The 24,291-nt window shown below is 49.4% G+C and overlaps 8 protein-coding genes across 8 annotated transcripts; 2 read left to right on the forward strand and 6 right to left on the reverse strand.

Annotated features, from left to right (window-relative positions):
• Window positions 1–3,210: 3,210 nt before the first annotated feature.
• Window positions 3,211–4,353, reverse strand: EI90DRAFT_2268758 (ribonuclease III domain-containing protein). The gene is made up of 5 exons (XM_039052790.1): window positions 4,085–4,353; window positions 3,881–4,036; window positions 3,564–3,787; window positions 3,337–3,509; window positions 3,211–3,275 (listed from the first exon to the last, which is right to left on the reverse strand). Exons 1-4 carry the CDS (start codon window positions 4,148–4,150, stop codon window positions 3,479–3,481), a joined length of 477 nt encoding a protein of 158 aa, XP_038921263.1. The 5' UTR covers window positions 4,151–4,353; the 3' UTR covers window positions 3,211–3,275; window positions 3,337–3,478.
• A 1,130-nt stretch (window positions 4,354–5,483) lies between these two features.
• EI90DRAFT_3012646 (ribonuclease III domain-containing protein) lies at window positions 5,484–6,050 on the reverse strand (the record flags this gene model as incomplete). The annotated part of the gene is made up of 3 exons (XM_039056578.1): window positions 5,484–5,711; window positions 5,776–5,836; window positions 5,893–6,050. 3 exons carry the CDS (start codon window positions 6,048–6,050, stop codon window positions 5,484–5,486), a joined length of 447 nt encoding a protein of 148 aa, XP_038921264.1.
• Window positions 6,051–11,193: 5,143 nt separating this feature from the next.
• EI90DRAFT_3144031 (isocitrate dehydrogenase) lies at window positions 11,194–13,332 on the forward strand (the record flags this gene model as incomplete). The annotated part of the gene is made up of 15 exons (XM_039065087.1): window positions 11,194–11,250; window positions 11,320–11,370; window positions 11,443–11,508; window positions 11,588–11,650; window positions 11,708–11,744; window positions 11,801–11,841; window positions 11,914–12,033; window positions 12,107–12,250; window positions 12,308–12,367; window positions 12,423–12,454; window positions 12,504–12,681; window positions 12,741–12,837; window positions 12,891–13,116; window positions 13,172–13,223; window positions 13,276–13,332. The coding sequence occupies 15 exons, from the start codon at window positions 11,194–11,196 to the stop codon at window positions 13,330–13,332; spliced, it is 1,281 nt and encodes a 426-aa protein (XP_038921265.1).
• Window positions 13,333–13,735: 403 nt separating this feature from the next.
• EI90DRAFT_2907774 (uncharacterized protein) lies at window positions 13,736–15,259 on the forward strand (the record flags this gene model as incomplete). The annotated part of the gene is made up of 6 exons (XM_039054298.1): window positions 13,736–13,934; window positions 13,985–14,090; window positions 14,151–14,208; window positions 14,270–14,479; window positions 14,531–14,570; window positions 14,628–15,259. 6 exons carry the CDS (start codon window positions 13,736–13,738, stop codon window positions 15,257–15,259), a joined length of 1,245 nt encoding a protein of 414 aa, XP_038921266.1.
• A 692-nt stretch (window positions 15,260–15,951) lies between these two features.
• Window positions 15,952–17,466, reverse strand: EI90DRAFT_3117470 (alcohol dehydrogenase; the record flags this gene model as incomplete). Its single annotated transcript, XM_039062996.1, has 10 exons — window positions 15,952–15,991; window positions 16,043–16,198; window positions 16,251–16,326; window positions 16,381–16,464; window positions 16,516–16,535; window positions 16,590–16,828; window positions 16,879–16,895; window positions 16,948–17,000; window positions 17,067–17,191; window positions 17,242–17,466. 10 exons carry the CDS (start codon window positions 17,464–17,466, stop codon window positions 15,952–15,954), a joined length of 1,035 nt encoding a protein of 344 aa, XP_038921267.1.
• A 107-nt stretch (window positions 17,467–17,573) lies between these two features.
• Window positions 17,574–18,192, reverse strand: EI90DRAFT_2269561 (uncharacterized protein). Its single transcript, XM_039052791.1, has 2 exons — window positions 18,148–18,192; window positions 17,574–18,070 (listed from the first exon to the last, which is right to left on the reverse strand). The coding sequence occupies exon 2, from the start codon at window positions 17,966–17,968 to the stop codon at window positions 17,681–17,683; it is 288 nt and encodes a 95-aa protein (XP_038921268.1). The 5' UTR covers window positions 17,969–18,070; window positions 18,148–18,192; the 3' UTR covers window positions 17,574–17,680.
• Window positions 18,193–18,963: 771 nt separating this feature from the next.
• EI90DRAFT_2907770 (uncharacterized protein) lies at window positions 18,964–20,498 on the reverse strand (the record flags this gene model as incomplete). The annotated part of the gene is made up of 9 exons (XM_039054297.1): window positions 18,964–19,126; window positions 19,181–19,256; window positions 19,318–19,401; window positions 19,449–19,468; window positions 19,533–19,771; window positions 19,820–19,836; window positions 19,889–19,941; window positions 20,015–20,139; window positions 20,193–20,498. The coding sequence occupies 9 exons, from the start codon at window positions 20,496–20,498 to the stop codon at window positions 18,964–18,966; spliced, it is 1,083 nt and encodes a 360-aa protein (XP_038921269.1).
• Window positions 20,499–21,233: 735 nt separating this feature from the next.
• EI90DRAFT_3012650 (alcohol dehydrogenase) lies at window positions 21,234–22,699 on the reverse strand (the record flags this gene model as incomplete). The annotated part of the gene is made up of 9 exons (XM_039056579.1): window positions 21,234–21,402; window positions 21,452–21,527; window positions 21,591–21,674; window positions 21,723–21,742; window positions 21,806–22,044; window positions 22,097–22,113; window positions 22,166–22,218; window positions 22,295–22,419; window positions 22,517–22,699. The coding sequence occupies 9 exons, from the start codon at window positions 22,697–22,699 to the stop codon at window positions 21,234–21,236; spliced, it is 966 nt and encodes a 321-aa protein (XP_038921270.1).
• Between the last annotated feature and the right edge of the window lie 1,592 nt (window positions 22,700–24,291).

Here is a 24,291-nt window from a genome sequence, read left to right on the forward strand (position 1 = left end):
CCTCGCAGATTGCTACACATATGCCAGCAGACCACTTGGAATTATTAACTTGTGGAGCATCTATGTATCTTTGCCGACCTCCCAATGGCCAAGGCGGCACGTGTCGAATCCCCATGACTGAGACCCAACGTGCATATGCCCATGTGTAGTAGGCGGTACCTTCTATCGCCTAAACTCCTTACATGCATTGATTCTACAACGTTTCGGATCAAGAATGTTTATTGGTGCCCCCCATGACGAATTCACGGAGTAACTACCACGCGTTCATGTCGATCGGCTGGAATTTAAAGTTCAGGGCGAGTGTCTAAAACTCCGATACGGATGTGAGGTATCAAGGGACTAAGCAGCCAATCAAAGGCCATTGGTCACATCCGATCATTTATATGTCAGATTAGATAGATGCGACGAGCAAATGGAACTCAGGCTGGTCAAACAAAGTTTGATGATTAGATACGACGAGCGTTTGCATAGTAGTAAGTAATTCCCGTTCGGACCGGGGCCATAGCGTTTTCTGGTTGGCTCGGCTGATGTTCTTCCAGCGTCCAAATCAAGTTAATCGAGACAAATACTGCTTAGAGACCAGGGGCGGCACCGTCGACGTCGGAAACGTTTATCACTGTCGAGATATTGTAACCGTAGGGGGTGAGTTTCTTCCAAATGAGATTGAGGAAAGGAGATGATGACCATGGATTAAGGAGCATGCTTCAAAGACGTTCTGGTTGCGCGCAAGCGTTGTGGAAAGCTGCAGCGCTCCACCCTGCGTGATGACTGATGATTGAGGCACACAGACAAGGAAGGCCGGCAACCTAGCTAGGCCAGCTGCATGGTGACCTTGCGGAATTATAATTACTAATTTGCACAGATGACCGACAACCATTCTCCGTCTGATGAGTCGGTGGCTGGCCGGGTACGGAACCATCAAACCCAAAACACGCCGGAGTGACGTGTCAAGTACGTGTCACCGTTCCTCTGCCAGTAGCCTAAAAGCGAGGATAAACATTCGGAACAACACGGGATATGTACTTATTGTTTACAGAATGCGCAATGTAATATTAGATCGATCAGTGCTGGTGACAATCGCCAAACGCTAAGTTGCATTGTAACACGAATTTTGTTCCCCAATCGCTCTACTTCCCATTGTCGAGTCGCAGCTGATTTCCACGCGGGCTCAGCCAATTGCAACGATGGCCCTTGCCCGGGTCTACGCATATTTGGGGCAATCGCCGCCGAATCGCTCAACAAACAAGCAAAGCGAAGGGGGGGACAGAAGCCCGTGCGTATGTAAGTCACGAATTGGCGAAAAAGTACCACCGGCAGTACTACTGCACTACTGATATGATTCTGGGAGGGGGGTAAGGGCAGTTGGGACTAGCTTTATATACTCCCTCAGCGCCAGGCACGCACATGACTTGTGCGTGGCGGGAAGATGGTGCTTGCGGCGCGTTGTGAGAGGCAAGCCACTATCTTAGTCAAAGATCCAGGATTGTTGTTCTACGTGTGTGGAATGGACACCCCTTCTGAGAGATCTAACGATAACAATCCATTTCAACTGAATAGGGGAAGTTTAGAGTCACTTTTGCGGACGCCGCAAGTGTTTTCACGCATTGTATTTCTGAGAGACCGTGGGGGTGAGGTTGGGAGGTCTCTAGCACTTCCAGGATGATATGTTTCCCGGCTGGTGTCGTGCACATATTCGAAGACGCGCGGATCGATCGCCACCTACTACTAGCTGATATTGATGGCGGGTCGCTTTGAAAGGGTCGGTGTAAGTTCCGGCCCGGCGGATGAAGAACCCCCGACCGCGCCATAACTTAAGTAAATATTCAGGCATGACAAGAATAAAACGAAATGCGCGCACAAGCCAGCGTGCATCACGTACCCCCTGGCATTCCCACGGCCTATCTCGGGGGCCTAGCGCTTCTAAATCCTCTTCGGAATAAGATCGTGTGCGGTATCATAAGTTCGGCCCAAACTGGAATCATTGTCCTTGCCTGCAATTAAATCATCCTTTTCAAGGGGCACGTTTTCTGGGGGGGTCAAGGCAAAGGACATAACATAAGGATCAACGTCGATGTTATTGATGAATATTCAATAGTTGGCAGCTCTTCTCCCTAGCTGTGTCGAATCGAATACAGCATGAAATGATAATCCAGAGTGGCACTAGTTTTTCGGCTGCGGGCAGTTAGTGGCAGTTAGTTGTTTTTTTTTTTTTGCCGCGCCCGCAGGCGCTGCCTCGCCTGAACTTTCATATCCCCCCAAATTAAACCAAGCTAACACATTGATAAGGGGCGGGATAGTGGGTACGCACGTGGCTTTGAAGCCGCGTGCAGGGCTCGAACGTCGGGCTGCTCTGTTCGCCGAGCGTCAGAAGAACCGAGTATCCCATGCGGCTTGACATGGGAATTGAGCCGCTGACGAGATGGAGCTGATCTTGGAAGCTATGATGAGACCACAGATCCTAGCTAAACCAGTTGGGGCGGCGGGCAATACTAGTGAAGCCCGCCAGTGAGAAGATAGTATGATCTGTGACCGCTTTTCGTAACCATCACATGCAAGTTTTCTACGTAGAGGATGGGTAGATGGTGAATCTCTGAGCTAGCGTTTTTGGGATGCTTCCACACATCCGCCTATTCCTATTTGACGCGGTTTACCCAAACTAGGGAGGGCCGGACCAACACATAAGATTAATGTTGTTTTTTTCGCAGCGGAGATTAAGCAGCTAGACAGCGATCGTTACGAAATTGAAGGATAATGTGGCCTGGAAGTACGCCACTCATTGCAAAAACAGGGCGTTATCTCATCGAAGATCTGAGCGGCACGCTCAGGTTGTTCGAACTCACAGCACATCTAGCCTAGAACCAAATGGTGTTAATCCCCATGGCTGCGGTGATATCCCCGACCAAAGACCTCTCAGGTGGTGGACATAGGAACAGAAAGATAGCCACAGGAGGGCCTCGCGCGGGAAGGAAGCTCGGCGTTCATACGCAAAAATGGCGCCATGCATTCATAATCTCCGTGGAAGGGGGGACACCTAAACTACTCTTACGAGTGCTGCTTCGAGCAGCAACCACGCGTGGTCGTGCGACGGTCAGGTGATTCGCCTCATGGGGATTTAGGTAAGAATTGGCCATGTCAAATGGGGGACGTGCTAGGTCCTTGCTCTGGGAGTCGTGGCCACCGTATTGACGAAAAAGTAAGAGAGCTTTTGATCAACATATGAGCTACGATTACACGGGATTGCCCCAGGCGAAGCATAACTCAAGCCAAGAAGGATGCTATCAAGTTAACAGTTTGCACATGATGCGTTGTTCATAAGATGAAACGATTGATGGGCACCTTTCTCTTGTGTTGAACGACAAGGGGAGATCCGGAATAAGGCAAAACTTCACCCCGTCGATGGTATGCTAAGATCCCGCCGACCAGCGTGAGGGGAAGGAAGGAAGGAAGGAAGGCCGCGTCTGCACTACACGTCCAATTTTCAGCGCTGCTGAAGAATTCGAAGCATCGTACTAGAAGGGCAAGAAATTTAGCTCCAGTATGTAATGATCAGAGCGATTACGCACTCATTGTCCCAATCCATGAGAGAAAAAATCCATTCTTTAGCCAGCTCATAACCATGATCACGATACACAGCTCCGACGTAAGCTGCGAACAACGTAGCCTTGGTCTCGGTGGAATGGCGTGAGGATTTTGGAGAGCCTTTGGGGACTTGTAAGCGAGGGGATAATGCATGCTCATCAGCGAACGCTGCCAGCAGTGGTTCGTTAACTCGCTCGCCCAGCCGAACCTAAGGGAAAGATGGTAAGACAAAGGATTCCCATGCCACGAGACTTGGAGACGAAAGAATGATTGAACGAGATGAATATCAATCTGTCCTTACAGCCAGTTCGGAATTCGTCAGTGCTGGATCCGCATCGATCAACCACTCGGTCACACATGTGGCAATAATGCGGTATCCCAGCGTAGCTAGGACCTTATTTCCGTTAGGTAGTGCACTGTGGGTGAAGACGGTGTCCCATAACCGACGAGTCTTAAGCTGTGATGGGTCAGCGAGGGTTGAGAACGATATGACGAGGACAGACACCACCTGAGGGAGGTCAGGGAGAGCGAGCTCAGAGCGTCGGTAAACTTCGTAGAGACCGCCGGACATGATGGCAAGGGAAAGAGGGTCAAAGGTGGCACAAGCTCTATCTATTCGTGATCTGCAGTTTGATTGGAAAAGATGAAAGTGGGCAAGGACCTAGTTAGGTGTCCTATCAGGTGCAATTTAAGGACCGAGTTCCTGCGAACGCTCCCGAAACGTGGCCGTAGCATTGGTGGATGCAGGTGTCCTTGAGGCTAGCTGTTTTTCAAATTACTAAATCAATTCAAGAGAGTGGAAGATAGCAACATTCCCATGAGACTTGCTCCGGAATTATCGGTTCTACATGAACGTCCGCGCGTCTACTCTAGCGACCCTCAGCGGCACTTGTGGGTTGGCAAATGTTTTATCCGGCATTCACCGAGAGGACAGCCATTAACTTGGCTAACGCTCGCTAGACCAGAAAGGTGCTGGAGATGCAAAAAGATTCTTCCAGTAGAACAATCCGGGGATTCTGGCCAGAACAACCGTTAAGTAGCTGCTTTGCACACACAAGTCCGATGTGTTGTAATGACTTCGAAGCGGAGCGGATTGCCCATCTTCATGCGACGCTTCGAAACAAATGTTTCAGAGTTCTGCAACTGTGGATAAAAGTTATATAGGGACGCCATCTAGTAAGAACAATGTCAAGCATGTTGGCTGTAGAATTGTTCATCGAAGTGCAGACATGTCTACGTCATGAAAAGGGGCAGAAAAGCAGGTTGATTGGAAACGACGACGCCTTGAGGGCTTGTTCCGTCACTGGTAGCGATGAGCTAAATCGGCGGGCCAGCAGCGATCGAATCTCTCTCAAACTATTTCTGCAAGCAACGCATATGACGTAGCATTTATAAGACTTCTTTGTGATCGAAGCTTTCGATGACCTTGAGCAAAATTGACGCCGTGCGGCTTAGATGGAGGCTTGAGGATCGCCGGATTTCCGGTTAGATTGCTTAGGGCTTCAAGGAATGCGGAACCACCACAAGATCGAAACACGTGCCAAGGTTGATCGCAATCATACAAGCATTGCACCCGCGACGCGAGGGCATTGGTACATATGTCAACACAATGAGAAGAGGCATTTTTCAGAGCCGCAACGCTCATGTCATTCCCCATGCCACTAATCCTTTGATGAGGCCTCAAAAAATCGGGGCATCGAAGTTGGATGGACGAGAAACTTGGAGGGTGGGCGCGCGTCCTCGTACGGTAAAGCTTCCCGCCTCCCAGGGGCGGATCTAATCATCGCCGGAAGAACACAAGGATTCATTACGTCTAGCTATCACGATGTAGCCGTTGTAACATGGTCCTGAACAACAAACATGATGGGTGATTCGATGGAGGTGGTTGGCAGCGAGTAAGTGACCTACACATTATCCCAGTCCATCAAAGCATACAGCCATTCCTTGACGGTATCAAAGCCATATTCACGGTGTACGGCACCAACGAAAGCCTCGAAAACCGCGGCTTCATTTTCGATTGTGAATTTACTCATAGGTGGCATGTTTTTTGCGAACCGAAGTAGTTGTGGTAGGTCGTACGCCATCGCAAAGGCGGAAAGCATAGTTCGTTGAAGTCGTTCATTACTACGTACCTAAACAAGGCCAGGGCAGGCGGCTTGTAGCGAGAAATGTTGAATTTGACAGAAGGTTTCATACCCTAAGTTCCTCATGAGACAAGGCAGGATCAGCATCGATTAGCCACTCTGCGACACAGGTGCTAAAGAGTTAAGGGCGTTTAAATGCGTGACTAGCAGGTCGAAGAATCGGACTTACGCCAGGACATTTTGTCCGAGGATACTTAACACTCCGTTATTGTTAGGCAAGCTTTGATGAGTAAATACCTCATCCCATATTTGCACGGTCTTGATCTGAGGCAGTTCTGGAAGCGGGTGTTGGGCATTGCGGTAAGTGGTGTGGTAAATGGATGCCATTAGGGGGGATGTGGTTGAAACGGAGGGCAGGAGGCCAGCAGTTCTGAATCGTTTGGGGCTGATTTGATGCGCTTTATGTATGTTGGAGATGAACCGATCGGGATGAAAACAAGTGCACGAAAAAGGCGAGGAGAAGGCGTGGCTTGAACGTGGCTCGTGGAACAATATTCGGTCAATGACATAGTCTTTTGAACATGATCGTGGGAACAATATGTTCTGTCCTCTCATCACACTCGGGAAATACCCATCATGATGCGGGGCCCACGCTCAGATATTACGTGGATTCATCGGGTTCCGGCCCTGAAGCTGTGGATAGCTTGCACGACGACACAGCTCCGAGCCACACCTCTACACAATTAGGCTATTCCAAGGAGAACGAATAAGTCACCCATGCAATAGTTAGGCTCGCTGCAGACTCGCTGAGTGCTGTACGATGACCAATGAGATCAAGTGTGAATCCGTTTAAAATGGCGCACTGTCGCTGGAGAGAACACAAAGTCAACGAGCCAAACAAGCATGGTAAGACAGCTTAAGCCTTTCTTGTTCATTCTCTTAGGTATGCAATATTAATGGCTGTTCCGCGCGCAGAGCATTCGACTCTTTGGAGATTCGGACTGAACAGCATTGAATCCGGAGCACCATCTCTATTTCCGGCCAACGGTTGACCCAGGCAGTTCGATAGTGCTGCCCCGCACAAGACGGGTCGGTCGAGACGGCGGATGGAGTTTTCCTTTGGCTCCAGCGACGACTGGCAGGCAGGAACAACTGATATTACTGCACCTTGTGAGGATGCTCCCATGAGACCAGGAGCCGGATAAAACATGGTCAGCCGCCGCTGATCTCGATACTCGGCACATATAAGATGGTGTCTCTTCCCCCGTGGACTCTTGAACTATTCGCTGATCACGAAAAGATCTTTGGGAGAAATCGCACAGATGGGCCCGATCGCGTGTTTCTCGGGGTCATCTTCGCAAGACACTTACCGCATAATCCACACCCATCGATCGAAGTGGGGTCGTGCTTCAGTAGGAAGCAGCCAGTCACACGCCACATGGGACTCGGCAGCGGAAGGAGCGAATCTATGAAAGCAAAAAGCATGAAGGGGATTCCTGTGTTCCATCCATCAAGAACATGAGACCGGTGAACGCGGCTCGCAGATGCCTTTTGGGTGCCTAAAAACATGGCCTTCACCTCAGTAATTGGACGAGATTCTTCGGGCTGGATAACTGAGCCGGACGACCCCAGCGTGCATGCCAACGCATGCCAACGCAGAGGCCATATGAGATTCTTGATCACGGCTGGGAATGGATTCGGGTCCTTTGAGAGGTTGGAATGAACGTGTCAGGCGGAAAGTGGTTATTAATTTGTTGGGACACAGGCTTGTGGTTTCGTTCTGGGCCGACCGTTCCGATCACCTTGCGAGAGCGGACTTTGCACCAAATTACAAGGAATTTCACTACCATTTGTGCAGCCAAACGAGAGGTAGGTGTAGCCGAGTCCTCTAGTTCCTTTCGTACCACGGAGGAGCAATGGCACTATCATATGGGCTGGCAGCCTGCCTAGGCACAATGTGCTGCCCCAGATGACCCAATTGCAAACTGATGTTTGCTTGCTAGCAACATAGTATGGCGAATCCAGAGTTCAGGCTTTTTGAGTTGTCAATTGGCATAGAACTGGGAAGGAGTCTGGGAACGATGCTCTGTTTCAATAGAGGTAACCTGCCTAGAACGAACCCATCGCATTTCCTCATTTTACTATGCCTACCGCGAAGCCAATCACGATCAGTGTGAGAATGTTCTTACATCTGTGGCCGCCTTGGGGCATGACCATTCATTCGACCAAAATTTACACATAGACACGGACACAAGAACGTGGCGGTGGGCCTTCTATGTCCTCGTGCTGGTCATAGTACCTGTCTGCGGCTTTGGCCCATGCGCCAACACACTTGTATCTATGCTGTCGCTTCCGATCTATTGTTGCGCAGGCAATGATGCATCACCATCCTGCCTATATTCCTCAGCCTTCTCATTCGGACCTTGTCACTTGTGTGACAGGATTGGCTCCCTGATTGCAGCCTGGAGGTATTGCAATCAAGACGCTACATGTACACATATTCTGAGATTGAAAGGACTGTTAATCTTTACGGATTCCCTAATAAGACCTTTCCCCACCTTCGGGGACAGCTGACGGTCCAACAGTTTGCACCATGTTGGTTCCTCCGTACCTGTAAGCCTCCCATTGCTGATGTCGGCTCGTGGTGCCACTCTTTCCCTGCGTGAAGCTCTCTGCGTTTCCCAGCTATGTAGCCTTTGCTCATGATGAGCGGGAAGAGTCGTCGCTATTGATGTTTCAATTATTCCGCCCACAATTTGTTCTCGGCTGCGGCTGGAAACTGAAGCCCGCGGCGATCGGGCTGCAATTTCACCGTTCGGGCACTCCACGAGCAATTGCAGCCTGCGAAACTAGTTTTAGGCAGGACTACAAGTGAGCGTGCGTGAGCCTCCCGTTTCTTTCCCAAGGCATTCACAACATGCGATTCAGGAAGCTTTTAAACACGAATCTACACGACAAGAAACTGAGTGCCGCCGCAGACTACACTTGTGCTCGCGCCTGAACTCACATGGTCCATCATTGTATGAACAACGCAAGTCCCTTTTATATCCTCGCTGATGGGAGTTAACTATTGCATCGTGGAGACTGTTCACCAAAATGAGTACATAAACAACCTGGTATTCCGTTGGCCCTGGATGTTGGAGTCCTGGATATAACGACATACAACCCCCTTCCCCGTGCATTTGGTGTGCCAACTCTAGGGTGAAGCTCCTCTACTTTAGGGTTCCATGAATTAGGACTCAGATAAGTCAGTGGCTTCTCTGGCTTCGCTACACGCGACGGAACCGCGTCTTCTCAGGTGAAGTTGCATGTGTTGGAATATCAACGTTCATCGACGACTACCGAGTGACTACGGATACGGTGGATGGTTGGGAAGTCGTGACACTTCGCATCATAGTGGCTGACGACGCTTATACCCAATCAGTTTCAGAGACGCTTAGTGCTTTCACCGATACCACGCACTCCCAATATTTGTTTGTCTTGATTCTTTTTCATCGCCGGTTATCAGAGGCCATCGCTGCAAGCGATATTAATTGGCGTCAGTCGTATAAGATACGCTGAGCACCGTAATTTTTCCACCCCCTCAGTTATCGTCAACGCGTTACATTAGTTCTCCATATTGGGACTGATTGTTTTGACTCGCCCTTCATCGCTTCGCGCTCCCGATGTACAGTCCAATGAAATTATTCATATAAACAGATCGTGGGCGACAAGCCCAACTTCCAATGGGGTGAGAGACGGGAGCACTTGTCTCCTGCTAGCTGCTCTGAAACCGGGTAACAACCTCTCGAACTCCCTAGCTGTGCTCTCTTGGCTCCAGGAGATTGTTCCCAACTTCTTGATATGATGGTGACGGCCGTCCAACATCCAAGGTACGGTGCAGATTTGAACCATCTCGCCTGGCTTCCATTGCACATTGGCTTCCGAACCGTCCATGACCATCGGACCTTCGAGGACTTGCTTGGTGCCACCCAGCGACGGATTTACAATGCTCGTGATAGTATCTTGCACTCAGAGAACCAATATTTAAAATGCCCATACTGAATACACCACCGGCAGCTTGTAACTAAGGTTGAGGATGGTACATGCGTCTATATAGTAACCTTTCCCAGAACGGGCACTGAATCTCTGTAGCGATCGGTTGAGCTCGGTACTCATTAATGGTTGATCAGGCTGGTTCAGTTCCAGTGAAATAATTGATCAGACAAAACACTCAGGCCTCGAGAGGTCAAAAACGGCTTGACAAGGCTGTCTATTTGATATCAAGCGATAAGCTGAATCAAACTGGTGGCACGATGACTTGTACCTTTGCAATGAATTATGTAGTATTCAGACAGCGTTTGTACAGCCACCTCGAATCCCTCGATCTCAATACCCCAACGAATTAGACTACATATCGTTGCAACTGGCTTGCTTGCCAGTGCCACAACTGTGATCTTCACGCACTGTACTGTTCCGTCTCAGCGATAACGATGTATGGTTCAAGGTTTCTGCTTTCGTATATCTGGGGAGCCTTTCTACCTGAGTTTTTTTGACCTGCCGCTGAACTGATCCCCCTGTGGCTCGTTTCGGCAAGGGTAGTCGGGAGTGAAGAGCGTCTATGTGGTCCATCCTCGAGGCCCAGGGAAAAAGCTAGGGACAAGCATTCGTTATCGTGAACATCACAGCACACTTAAACGGCAGTGAAGATTATGGGTCACCAGGTTAGTCTACTTGGGTTGGTGATTCGGCTCGTTCTTTCCGCCATAAGCTCGCGTAGCGGCCCCCCTAATCATTGCTTGTTTTTGGCAAGGCTGAGACCGGAGTTCCGTATATTACGCGCTACATTCGCATGACACTTTGGAATCAGTGCGCCGCAATTAGATCAAGGTTGATCCGTGCTGCCTTAATGGACTCGGTCATGTTTTTGGCTTCCTGTAACACTTAAGGTTTGAGAATTATCACATGCATCACCAATATCGTTGACCCTCAAGTTCCTATAAATGTTAGACTCGGAGCCCACTTTCCCCCTTTCCGGGCATATCTCTTCGCCGGATTCTCAATGGCGACGGCGGGGACTAGTCTTGGAAGTCGGAAATTGGTCTGGTCGTCTCCGCTGAGCTATTGTGCGTCGGCCCTGGCGAAACGCTCTCATGACATATGAAAGATCTTCCGGCAATCTGGGGCGCAAGCTCCATTATAGCCCGGTATTATTGGAGAAGATGGATTCGCTATTGAAAGGAAATCGTGGTTGGGAATGATGAAGAGTGGATCCGTGTTCGCGTTTCGTATTTACGTGTGTTGGGGCCGAGCGCTTGTGGCTCTTGACTTGCCACCTTGATCATCGCGCGCGTCACCTTTTGCTTTCATCATGTTTAGATCCACCACACGACAGTTGATGACCCAATCGGGTATGCGGGTGCGACGATCTTCCCAGCAATTGCTTTTTATGTCTACCTCTCCGCTGCGAAGTGAGTGCCTTGATCCGTCCCCCTATAAATCATGCATAAGTTCTGTAATCTGGGAGGCGTTTTCTTACGCTCGAACCACCATGTCTTCAGGATCACGAATAGACAACCAAATTATCGTCAGGAATCCCATCGTTGAGGTATGTGTTTACATCGCACAATACCCTCATGCTACGAAGCATTAATCCACTTGCCTCTGGTGACTACAGCTCGATGGTGATGAGATGACACGTATTATCTGGAAGAAGATAAAAGAGGAGGTATTTGTTGATGCACTCCAAACGATTTGGTTCAGTTTTACTAATGGTTAAATACTCCATCGGCGCTTACAGCTCATCTTGCCCTATCTCAAAATTGACCTTAAATACTACGATCTCGGAATAGAGTACCGGGATGAGGTTCGTGTCTTCACTCTTCTCGGACTTCACGGCCACTGACTGATGCCCCGTTACCCTTTCATCTGTACGGTGTCGTCAGACTAATGACCAAGTCACCATTGAAGCCGCCGAGGCAATCAAAAAATACAGGGTTGGCGTAAAAGTTAGAACGCTCATTCTCCTCCGCTCGAGTGCCTTGCGCTGACAACCAGCTCCTTAGTGTGCGACAATCACCCCGGATGAAGCTCGCGTGAAAGGTGGTTCTATCTGGATGCTCTGTATTCAACCTCTCCTCATGCTCGTATCATCCCAGAATTCAATCTCAAGCAAATGTGGAAGTCACCGAATGGGACTGTAAGCGAGCACCGCATATTATCTAAGTCCAATCGCCAAGCTTATCGTGTGCTCCACGTGCTCATCTTTCAGATTCGGAACATTCTAGGGGGCACAGTCTTCCGTGAGCCTATTATCCTAGAAAAGATACCAAAACCAGTCCCGGGCTGGATAAAGCCTATCGTTATTGGACGTCACGCATATGGCGACCAGGTATGGTGTTTCGGGCTGCATGGATCCCGCATAACCGACTAACCCGTTCCGGCCGACAATTCATTGACAACAGTACCGATCCACGGACTTCGTCGCACCAGGCCCAGGGGAATTGCAGCTAGTGTACACGCCGGCAGATGGAAGTGAGAAGCAAGTCTTGAACGTATTCAACTTCCAAGGGCCTGGTGTCGCGATGGCTATGTACAACACGGACGAGGCAGGTGTAAAGTGTATGAATTTTGATTTCTGTTGCTTATCCTGGGACATTGGCCAGTCGATTCGTGGATTCGCCCATGCTTCGTTCAAGATGGCCCTTTCGAAGAATCTTCCGATGGTATGCATTATTTGCGTTTCAACATGATGGTGCCTTACCCCATGGTCCGAAATAGTACTTGAGCACTAAGAACACCATCATGAAAAAGTGCGCATTTAATTTTTGACTTCAAAGATGCCAACTCATTCATTTGAAGGTATGATGGCCGGTTCAAGGACATCTTTGAGGAAATTTACGATACCACTTACAAACCTGCCTTTGAGAAGCGTGGTTTATGGTATGAACATCGTTTGATTGATGACATGGTTGCCCAGGTTATCAAGGGCGAGGGAGGATTTGTTTGGGCCACAAAAAACTACGATGGGGATGTTCAGGTCGGTCCACCCGCTGGATGTGATTGGTTAATCGGTCTTCACACTAGCTGCCTCTTCAGTCCGACGTTCTTGCTCAGGGTTTCGGAAGCCTAGGCATGATGACTAGTGAACTCCTCACACCTGACGGAAAGATCATTGAATCTGAAGCTGCTCACGGTCAGTCTGGCTCATCGTTTACATATAGAACGTGCTGATTAATTTCTCTACAGGGACTGTTACTCGTCATTATCGTGAACACCAAAAGGGCAAAGAGACCAGCACAAACCCTGTCGCTTCGATCTATGCTTGGACGCGTGGTCTCATCTTCCGTGCCAAACTCGACAACAACACTGAACTTGGCCAGTTTGCACGAGCGCTTGAGGCTTCTTGTGTAGAAGTCATCGATAAGGATGGGATCATGACGAAGGATTTGGCCCTGGCTATTCACGGGAAGAAGTATGAGGGATCTTTGAGCGTCGTTTCTGAGACTTACTCCCTTTCAACTCTTTAGCATGAAGCGTGAACACTGGGTCACTACCTCAGTGTACATGGATGCTGTCAAGGTGGGTTCGAAGTTTCTCCCCCCCACCCCAATGTTAACTAACCCCTTTCCAGGCAAAGCTCGATGTCAAATTGACAGAGTCAAGACAATCGAGACTACTGAAATTGTAGAAGGATAGACTTTCATTTGGTCATCTTTCAATGCTTGTATATGATGGCTCCCTTGTGCCACACTGTTGTGCGTATATCTACGGCTGTCAGGATTCCACATGTAGCATTGCACAGCCCCATTTATAATGCACCAAATGCGCGGGCGCAGCAAGCCGACGGAGCGATCCTCGAACATGACAGAGCTTTGCTGTACAGTGAGAACAGGTATGCAAACGCCCTTCAGTGATCGGCGTCAAGGCAAAACCGCAGCCGCTGAAACACTACTATAATAAGACACAACACATTCGGCTAACTCCGCTACAATGAGCGGTTGATCAGCGGTCCACGTGGTCCGTCTCCGCAATTTCCTTGCTCCAGCGCATCAGCCAGAACTAGGGTGCATCGTTTCCTCTGTTGGCGTCAAATGTCCTTAGTCCCAAATAATTATGGGCCAGGATCTTACATTGGTCCTAGTGTTGATGATGTTTCAAGTTTCCAGTCACGACCGATACGAACACCCTCACCTACGCCTTCTGAGCTCATCGAGGAGAAGCAGCCTTTCCGCCTCATAAACTGGAAGGTGGTGGCAAATTACAGGAGTTGGTTTACTAGGAGAGCCATTCGTGGGTTGACTCCAACCTTCATGACAAATTTCTCTCATTCTGGATACCAGCATGGATTATTGCTGGCGCCGTATTTTTTACCATCATCATCCTTATGTCCGTCTTTCACCGTCAAATCGTGGATTGGTTAACGCCATTTTCAAGAGATTTGAAGAAGTCAGTCAAGTTTCACCTCCCAGTCACCCCCCTTTTCTGATGATCCACACCTCGGGATAGGTTACCTGCTGGATGGGTTATTCCGATCATAATTCTATTTGTCCTATCCTTCCCCCCTGTAAGTCTTTCATCTAGTCCGCGATTGGCTCTCGTGTCAAAGTGTGAACAGTTTGCAACAGCTGTTTGGCCACGAAATTGTGGCTATCCTCTGCGGTGTTGTTTGGGGGTTGTGGGTGGGCTTCGGGATTGTCGCTGTCGGCACGCTCCTTGGTGAAATTGGCAACTTCTATGCGTTCCGATATCTCTTAACCAAGCGGGGTGAAAAGCTTGAACGAACGAATCTCAAGTATGCCGCCTTGGCTAAATTAATCCGCAGGGGTGGTTATCTGGTATGAACACATCCCTTTATGGCTTATGAGGAATTCATTATCGTACTCCAGATACCTATCGTTGCCCGTTTCTCGGCGATTCCTGGACATTGTAAGTTGGGATATCAATGCTACCTTTACAAACCTTTTAATGACCATTCCCTTTCAGTCACTACTGCCGTTTTCTCCACATGCGGAATGAACATTTGGGTCTTTATTGTTTCCGCCACGGTCTCATTGCCAAAGCAGTTAACGACAGTTTACCTTGGTGTCATTATCGAGGAATCCAGCAGCAACACTCAATCGAAGAAAAGCAAAATCATCTCCGATACAGTCCTCATTGTATCGATACTCATTACCATTATCGCTGCATGGTGGATATTTCGTGAGATGACCAAGGTCAAACCGGAAGTTATGAGGGATATGCGGCGCCGTCGAGCGATGCAGAAATGGGAAATAGAGAATAGTAGTAACAGCACTGATCGTTTGGCGTTGCACGCATTCAATGCGGATGACTCCGATGAGGAGCGCGAGGCAGGGATGCGACAACCTGTACCTTTGCGCATGGAAAGCCAGCGATACGATGTGGACGAACCGCTACAGACCAATCAACTCTACGACCCATCTCCAATCGCTGGTAAGGTTAGATTTCAAGAACGCGCCGGACGTCAGAGTGGCGAGGACTTGACTTGGGACCCCGCCAATGACGGCGGCAGTACCGTTTATTCGCTCAAGCCTCAATATGTGGCCCGCAATCAAACGTCTGACCTGGAGGACCAAAGCACCAGTACACCTCTATAACATCACTAAGCCGTTTGGATACCGGTGCATCTCATCCTGACCGCCCTGTATACTATTCTTCCCCTCCTGGTGACCCACCTCAGCCGTACCGTACAACTGCATCACAATCAGGGCAGTCCATGCGGGAATCATCAATCTCTCCACCTCAACGCCCATCGCCTCCACCTCAATTGATACCATCGCCTACGCCTCAAGTTCCAACTGTGCCCGCTCATATGCTGCGTTATGGGCTCCGTGATGAAGGGCCTGTACCCGTCGCCGTTCCGTCATCGTATCCGCCGACTTCTATTGCCCCCCTCAACCATCACGAGAATGAAAAAAAAAACTCTACTTTCGTGTCAGTGTTCCCTTCGCGCCCAATGTCTGTCTCGAAGGTTCCGATCAAATAGCAGTTGCATTGCCGTCGTCTGGGTTGTTCTGTGTTGCTTATTTCTACTTGTTATCAACAATGTTTTTGTAGTCTAGACTGGATATTGCTTGACTTTCGCGGACAATCCAATATTTGATTCCTTCTTTCTGGCGTGTAAAGCGCACACCAACTGAGTACTGATACAAAATCTACTCCGGCGCATGCTGCAAACGAAGTGATGCAATTCGAATTGATTAACATGATACAAACGGTGTGGCTAGATGCCGGACAGTTACCCAAATGAACCAGCCAACAAAGTATGTTACCGTATTCTCGAGTCAGCTTAGTTAAACCGCAATGCTTCCTTTGACACGCGGACGACACTGTGTCAGGTAATGTGAATGGGCATCGGCTAGCGACCTATCATCACTCACGTTTTACCGGTATTGGCACCGCTGAATATATCACCAAGTGCTTTGGGCAATGCATCGACACCATCCACAATATGGAATTTTCGTGGAAGCTTGCCCTCGGCGGCCCATTGGGCAAGCTCCTTTTTCGCAGCCGGGAACTCTGAAGCGTAGTCGAGGCTAGGGGAGGGTCATTCCGATCGCCAATACTACTTGGATGGAAGGCACTCACAAGATGTAGCCTTGTAAGGTAGCACTGAACTTCGTTAGTTGTGGATAGTTCTTGATGCCGTAAGGTTCAGAGGTATCTAATGTGCAACACGATTAGCTTTCAAATTGGAGTCGAGCTGCACCAAACATACTGTATGTCGAGATTGCGCCACTTTCTACAATCCGTGCAAATCGGCGGATACGGCTGAGAACGAAGTCCAAGATCTCGCCTCCGACTGAGTTGACGATCAGTGCTCGCTCGTCCATGGCCCACTATGTTAACATACCGTTGTCGAAGAAGACGTCGCTGCTCGGAGGATGAAGTTTCAGAGAATGTCCGATCAACGGAAGGAAAGCTTACACAAGGCCAACTTCCTCAATGAACTTTTCCTTCCAGTCGGCTGACTTGTAATCATACGCAAGATCCACGCCGACCTCTTCTTTGAGGAATTTCACCTTATCAGGCCCACCTGCGATCCCAACTACTTTACCAGCACCCTTGATTTTACCGATGGCTGCAGCAAACGACCCGGTCGCCCCAGCCGCTCCAGAGACAACCAAAGTTTCTCCTGGCTTTAGCTGACCCACAGTGGTAATGCCCTGGAAGCCTCCATCAGTGGAACACCTTGGACGGTGAAAGTTGTTCTCACAAAGTATGCAGCCAGGCCTGGAAAAGATGTTAGCACTCGTTGAGACAGATGTGACTCATTCGTCCATACCGTTCGTGCCCGTCGCTCCAAATTCATCAATTGGACTTCCTCCAGGGGGAATGCTGTTCGCGAAGGGACCTGAGCCTTCCGAGTCCTGACGTGCCGCAGCTGGTGCTGATGCCACTTACTCTACTTTTTGAACTGCAGACTCTTTGACGACGGCGTACTCCTGCCAACCAAAACCACCGCTGACAAGATCACCAACTTTGAGAGTTTTCCCACCCTTGACCACTTCCCCAACTCCTGCCGAGCGCTAGCATCATGATCAACGACTGATCGAACTCAAATCAAGGAAACGCTCACCATCACCTCCCCGATCTGCACCGGCGCACGGTATGAACGGAAATCTGTGAGCCACCCACGCATGGCAGCCTCGAGCGAGGTGATATCGACGCGAACCAAGACCTCATCGTCCGCCAAACTGTGAGGAATAGGCACAGTTTCTTTCCTGAAAGTAGCGTCGGTAGGCTCAGCCACGGGCCTCTCAGCAAGTACCCAACGCGTCTGTTCATTGGGGATATTGGACATAGTGAGCAGAAATTGAGGTACTAAGAGGAGGAAGTGAGTGACGTCTATATAAGCCAGCCCAACACCATTGGTAAACAGGGATCCAGGATGACTAAGCAGCTAATACATATCCATAGTCATGGATCGATCAAGCGGCGCGTGAAAACCTGCTTGTCTACGGGCGGCGATACGGCAACCCTTCAGACAGCCCCGGCAGGCGCAGAGACTTCTGGAATCAAGCCCTGTAACCAGAACCAGAAGGTACAAGACCCAACAAGGCAGCCAAGGCCATGCCGAGTGCAAGAGGACGAGGCGAAAATAACAACGGGGGCAGACTGTAACCCGTGGGGGTCTTGCAGATGTTCTGTGAGCCCGAATCCGAATTAAACCGGTTCCAAGTTAGGGCCGAACCGAACCATAGACTTTGCACCCCTGTGAAGACAAAGGGTATACACAACGCAGAACTGGAAAGACTACCAAAAGGACTCGAGAGAAACCGGCTATGACAGTACCCGATGGTCATTCGCCGCTTCAAAACTACAGTGCCATTTTAGATGCGGTGGCTCGAGCTAGACTGGGCGTGTGCATGATCTGTAGCTAGTAACGTCTCGAAAATATCCGTCAGCTTGGATTTGACAGGAAGGAGGGCCATTCGTTGCAAGTTCATAAGGGGTCTGGATAAATTAATCACTTAACACGTACACTCACTGGCCCAATTAATGAAGTCGAAGTCAACAGCGACATGGTTAGTTATATTTTGTGGGTGATATCTAGTGTCAGAGCTAGATCCGAAGACACCCAGCTCAGCACACGGAGCTGGAAATCAGGCTCAATTCGGGTATTTGTTTACATCTGTCCCAAGATGGAGCCTAGCACATTGCACCCGGCCGGCTCTCTAGCTTACCATATTAACAAAGAGCTCAGTCCAATAACAAAGACCTTCTAGGCTTGCTGCAAGGGTATGATGGCCAACCCCGGGCCGAGTCCATGCTTCTCTCCCTGCATCCCCCTCTCACGGCGGGATTGCCCCTAGAATGGATTTTGGCAGCTGTTTCGGATTCGATTGACACTGTGTATTCAAGTCCCTGTGCGCACCAAGCACTCTGTACTTCTGCTTTTAACAACGGGTACAAAGGTTCAGGTGATTGTCGATTTTGGCGAAGACTCCATCTTTCGCTAAAATTAGAATGGGAACGGCTGGCTCGGCAACACTCGACGTTTGTGGATAATTTCTGGTAAGGTGTACACAGACTGGGTGCAAACATAAACTAATATTCTCTCCGCGGAGCGACACATCGGTACAGCCTGGAACGAGGTGATAGTATGTTTGCCTGCAGCTCGGGTTGATCGTACAGCGCGATTGGTGACGAACAGGTATTTCCGAACGAACAACCACAGAATCTGACAGCGCATGTATTTCAGCTTAATTATACTGTAATGCTTCCTTTGACACGCGGACGACACTGTATCAGGCAACGGGATGAGCATGGGAAAGTAGGGTACGGCAGAGATCACCAGTTACGTTTTACCGGTGTTTGTGCCACTGAATAAATAACCAAATGCCTTGGGCAACACATCGAGGCCTCCATCCACAATGTGGAATTTTCGCGGAAGCTTGCCTTCGGCGGCCCATTGAGCCAGCTCTTTCTTTGCAGCTGGGAACTCTGACGCGTAGTCGGAACTGGGAGAGGGCATTCCGGCCGCTAGCAGAAATTCATGCCTTGAAGGTACTCACAAGATGAAACCTTTCCAAGTAGCACTGAACTTCGTCAGCTGTGGATAATTCTTAACTCCGTAAGGTTCAGTGGTGTCTATTATGTGAATGCAATCAGCTTCCAAATTGGAGCTAAGCAAGGGTTTCACCAAACATACTGTATGCCGAGATGGAACCACACTGTATGATTCGTGCAAATCGGCGGATACGGCCGAGGACGAAATCCAAGATCTCACCTCCGACTGAGTCGACGATCAATACTCATCCTACTGCTTATCCATGAACATACCATTGTCGAAAAAAACATCGCTGCTCAGAGGACAAGGTTGCGATGAACGTCCAATCAAGTGAAGGAAAGAAGAATCCAGCTTACACAAGCCCAACCTCCTCGACAAATTTTTCCTTCCAGCCGGCTGACTTGTAATCATAGGCAAGATCCACGCCGACCTCTTCTTTGAGGAATTTCACCTTGTCAGGTCCGCCAGCGATCCCGACTACTTTACCAGCACCCTTAATTTTACCAATGGCTGCAGCCAGTAATCCGGTCGCCCCAGCCGCACCAGAAACAACCAAGGTCTCTCCTGGCTTTAGCTGACCCACCGCTGTGATGCCCTACAATGTCCTTATCAGTGGAGTGCCTCGGATGGCGAAACTTCTCACAAAGTATGCAGTCAAAGCTGGGAAAGACGTCGGTATCTGTTGAGACAGGCGAAATTCATTCACTCGTACCATTCATACCCGTCGCTCCAAACCCGTCAATTAAGCTTCCTCCAGGGGGGATGCTGTTCGCGAAGGAACTGAGCATTCGGGTTTCGACTGGAAAAACGTGCTACAGCTGGCGCTTATGTCACTCACTCTACTTTCTGAACCGCAGACTCCTTTAGGACAGCATACTCCTGCCAGCCGAGAAGACCGTGGACAAAATCGCCGACTTTGAGAGTTTTTCCACCGTTAACCACTTCACCAACTCCGAACGAGCGCTAACATCATAATCGGTGATTGACTGGACTTAAACCAAACAGGAGGCTCTCACCACCACTCCCCCAATCGGCACTGGCGGAACATACGAGGGAACATCCCTAATCCATCCACGCATGGCAGGCTCAAGCGAGATTACATCAACGCGAATCAAGACTTCATCATCGGCCAAGCTGGGAGGAATAGGTACTGTTTCTTTCCTGAAAGTGGCGTCGGTAGGTTCAACTAGGGGCCTCTCAGCAAGGACCCAGCGTGTTTTTCCTTGGGAATATTGGACATGGCGTGCGGCGGGACTACGGTGCTGGAATAGCGAAGTGAAGCCTTTCCATGTTGGTCTATATATGCAGAGGCGATCTGGCATTGATAAGCCAGAACTCAAGATGACTAAACAGCCAATACATATCCATGGATCTTATCCTGAGAACCGATCAACGGGATTGGGCTTGCACAGCCTGTGCTCCCGCGGTCACATGTAATCAGATCCTGATGTTGTGCAGCTCCTCAGGTGCAACGGCTGCCTTCGCATTCGACCAGATTGACCTGGCTAACCGTATGGCAGACCTTTGTGAAATTATTGGGCAATACTTGATCGCCCTAGACCAGAAGAAAGCCTATGACCGCATTCGCCAGTCACGGCGCGACTGCCTGTGGAGAGTTTCTCTATAGGCTGACTCCGGCCTAGCATTTCTCGGGTATCTCATCAGAAGCATAACTGTTCGAATCAGCAGCGCCACTGTTATTGTGAACAGCGTGCTGCAGCTGAAACTCAGTAGTGCTTGACAATTGATGACCTCCGGCAAGGTGTATACAGACTGAATCCTGATACAAAACTTTCTCCCGGCAGGAGGGCAATACATCTGTGCTGAGGGCGGGGTAATGTTACCCAGTTGATACGCGGTTCGGGCTGATCAATATGATGCAGACCGTATGATTGGATGATAACTAGGGTGATTTATACAACCAAAATAACTGCGAAGGATTTATCAGAGCATTCCAGCCTAATTATATCTTAGTGCTTCTTTTGATATGCGGACGACACTGGCTCGGATAAGTTGGGCAGGCATGAGTCACCGCACGAGATGATAGAGACCACTGCTCACGTTTTACCGGTGTTGGCGCCACTGAATAAATCGCCAAGTGCTTTGGGCAACACATCGACACCTCCATCTACAATGTGGAATTTTCGTGGAAACTTGCCTTCGGCGGCCCATTGAGCCAGCTCCGCCTTTGCGGCCGGGAACTCTGACGCGTAGTCGAAACTGAGGCTGTGTTATTCTGGGCCCAAACAGAAGCCCATAGCCAGAGGGTGCGTACCAAACGAAGCCTTGCATGATACCGCCATGCGTCGTTAATTTGGGATAATTCTTAAGGCCATATGGTTCAGCGGTATCTATGGTGTTGGTTACAATCAGCTTTCAAACTGGAGCCAAGAAAGGGGATCGACCAAACGTACTGTATGCAGAAACAGAACCACACAGGACGATCCTTGCAAGCCGGCGGATTTGGGGGAGGATGAAGTCCAACATTTCGCCTCCAACTAAATCGATTATCAGTACTCATCCCAGTGCGCAGTGTATCGACATACCGTTGTCGAAAAAGACGTCGCTGTTCGAAAGACGCAAAATGTGATGAATATTTGAGCAAGAAGCAGAGAAGGTTGGAACTTACACAAGGCCAACTTCCTCGACGAACTTTTCCTTCCAGTCGGCTGACTTGTAGTCATATGCAAGGTCCACACCGATCTCTTCCTTCAGGAATTTCACCTTTTCGGGCCCGCCGGCGATCCCGACTACTTTACCAGCACCCTTAATTTTACCGATAGCCGCAGCCAATGATCCCGTCGCCCCAGCTGCTCCAGAAACAACCAAAGTTTCTCCTGGCTTCAGCCGACCCACCGTGGTGATGCCCTATAAAGGCATCTATTAGCGGAATGCCTAGGATGGCGGAAATTGTTCTCACGATGTACGCCGTTAAGGCTGGAAATGAGCTCAGTTTCTATCCGTATACGTGAGATTCATTTACTCTTACCATTCAAGCCCGTCGCTCCAAATTCATCGATTGGATTTCCTCCAAGGGGAATGCTATTCATAAGGGAGTTGAGCATTTGAGTCCCAACTAGCTGCTCAGCGGGCCGCAACTGGTGCTGATGCAACTCACTTCACTTTTTGAACCGCAGACTCCTTAAGGACAGCATACTCTTGCCAGCCAAGAAAACCATGGACAACGTCCCCAATTGCAAAAGTCTTCCCACCCTTAACCACTTCACCGACCCCGAATGAGCGCTAGCATTAAAATCGGTGACTTTGCTGGACGCAAATCAGACAGGAGACTCTCTCACCACCACTTCCCCAATTTGCACCGGCGGGCATATGATCGTACATCTTCGATCCACCCACGCATGCCAGCCTCGAGCGACACTATATCGACGCGAATCAGGACCTCATCGTCCGCCAAGCTGTGAGGGACAGGAACTGTCTCTTTTCTGAAAGTGCTGTCCGTGAGCTCAGCCAAAGGCCTGTTAGCAAGGACCCAGCGCGTTTGTTCGTTAGGAATGATGGACATAGCGGGACTTGACTGAGGTGTTGCAAAGGCGAGGCTAGTGAACTTCTTGGACGTCTATATAGGCGGGATCTGAGATCATTGATAAGCTGGGATTCATGTAGAGTCAGCATGCGTATTCAGCCTCCACTGCATGGGCATGAGCTCTCAAACGCGTCCCTGAAGAACCGACTAAGCGGCGTACACATTATGAAAAGTGGTTAACGAGGGAAATAGTTCGCCCGCCTGACCTCCGATTGCTTCGGCAGGATGTTTGTGATCTCGGACATTTCCTGTTTGCTCGTCGTCCCGGTACAAAAGACCGCGAGTTGGGGATTCTCGAAAGCTCATGCTAAAGTTTGCCTTACTATGATTATAGGCGGGGGTCGTGTTGGCTGTGATCACAGCACCCAACGCATCACGAGGCGAAGTCCGCGACAATTTCAAAGTTGTTCCATAAGTGGATGACGACGTACCATTTTCCGAGATTAGCCATATACAAACGCCTCGCAAGCTCGGCCAATTACTAATGATATATATTAAGTCCACGCTCCTTGGCAAATTGCGCGCTCATCGTGGTATACTATTTATCCAAAGAGCACAAAGGCGACTCTGAAGGATTGGTAATGTCAGATCCAGCCTGGCACCCATCATAGCCCGAAGGCTTGCACAGAAACCACACGCAGTAATAGTAATCAGTGCCACGATTGTACGGAGACAGTAAGTTGTATAGTATATAGCTGATTCCGTGGTACAAACTCGCTCTTTATCCCTCGAAGGACACCGGGATATATACAATATGTATTTGGTTCTTCAATGGCCTGACTTTAATGTTCGGAAGGATTACCCTCAAGCCTGGAAAACTTCAACGGTTACGTGTTCGGACGCGCATTACATTCCTCACGATGCCTGCTTTCCTTCGAGACAGGTCTTGCACGAAGCTCAAAGGAAGGCCAAATACATGATGAGAAACTGCCCACCGATTGAACTGACCTTGTACACTGTCTTCCATTCCTCTCACATTTAACTGAAGGATGACATCCCTGACATTACTTGGGTTATTTCCAGAATTGTCCCTTTCAGCCTATTCCGACCTCCTTGCATGCCACACTGTTGATAGGGTGATGGATTTATGCCAACGGCCCACCGGTCTATATATTTATATATCGCATAAAGTTCCACGGCAGCAAAGATTGAACGCCGTGATGTGACACGGACGACGACACGGTAAGGTTGTTTAATTTCACGATGATGAATGACCTTGTGCAGTGTTTGAAAGCGAGCATTGTCGGGGGAAAATGCAAGTTGAGTTGGCGCTTTGAGTCTGCAGGTTGATTACACAGTCATCCCACGTGGGAAGCGATCAAGAGAGGCATGCCGGCAATCATTTAGTGGTAAGGACTTCCGGAACTGATAGTAGGCCTCGAAGAACAAGGAGCTTCTTGATCGGTCGCTTTCGAGGGGGAGAGCTATTTATCCGGCGGTATTTCACCGGATATCATTCAAGATAATTCGAAAGTAACACAAAAGGCCTGGCCGCATTGCGTCGACTCGACAGCGGTTCGAGTTTACGATTAAACGTGAGAGCATCAATTATTTGCTCCCGTGATGGTGGC

The sequence above is a fragment of the Cantharellus anzutake genome (assembly GCF_015039405.1).
Source record: "Cantharellus anzutake strain C23 chromosome Unknown EI90scaffold_6, whole genome shotgun sequence".
Classification (NCBI taxonomy): domain Eukaryota; kingdom Fungi; phylum Basidiomycota; class Agaricomycetes; order Cantharellales; family Hydnaceae; genus Cantharellus; species Cantharellus anzutake.

Coding starts and splice junctions, on each gene's coding strand:
- EI90DRAFT_2269561 (XM_039052791.1), bottom strand. CDS start 17,968: ATGACCATCGGGTACTGTCATAGCCGGTTTCTCTCGAGTCCTTTTGGT.
- EI90DRAFT_2268758 (XM_039052790.1), bottom strand. CDS start 4,150: ATGTCCGGCGGTCTCTACGAAGTTTACCGACGCTCTGAGCTCGCTCTC. Junction 4,037..4,084: donor TCCCTGACCTCCCTCAGGTG/GTGTCTGTCCTC, acceptor GACCCATCACAG/CTTAAGACTCGTCGGTTATG. Junction 3,510..3,563: donor CTCATGGATTGGGACAATGA/GTGCGTAATCGC, acceptor TTGCCCTTCTAG/TACGATGCTTCGAATTCTTC.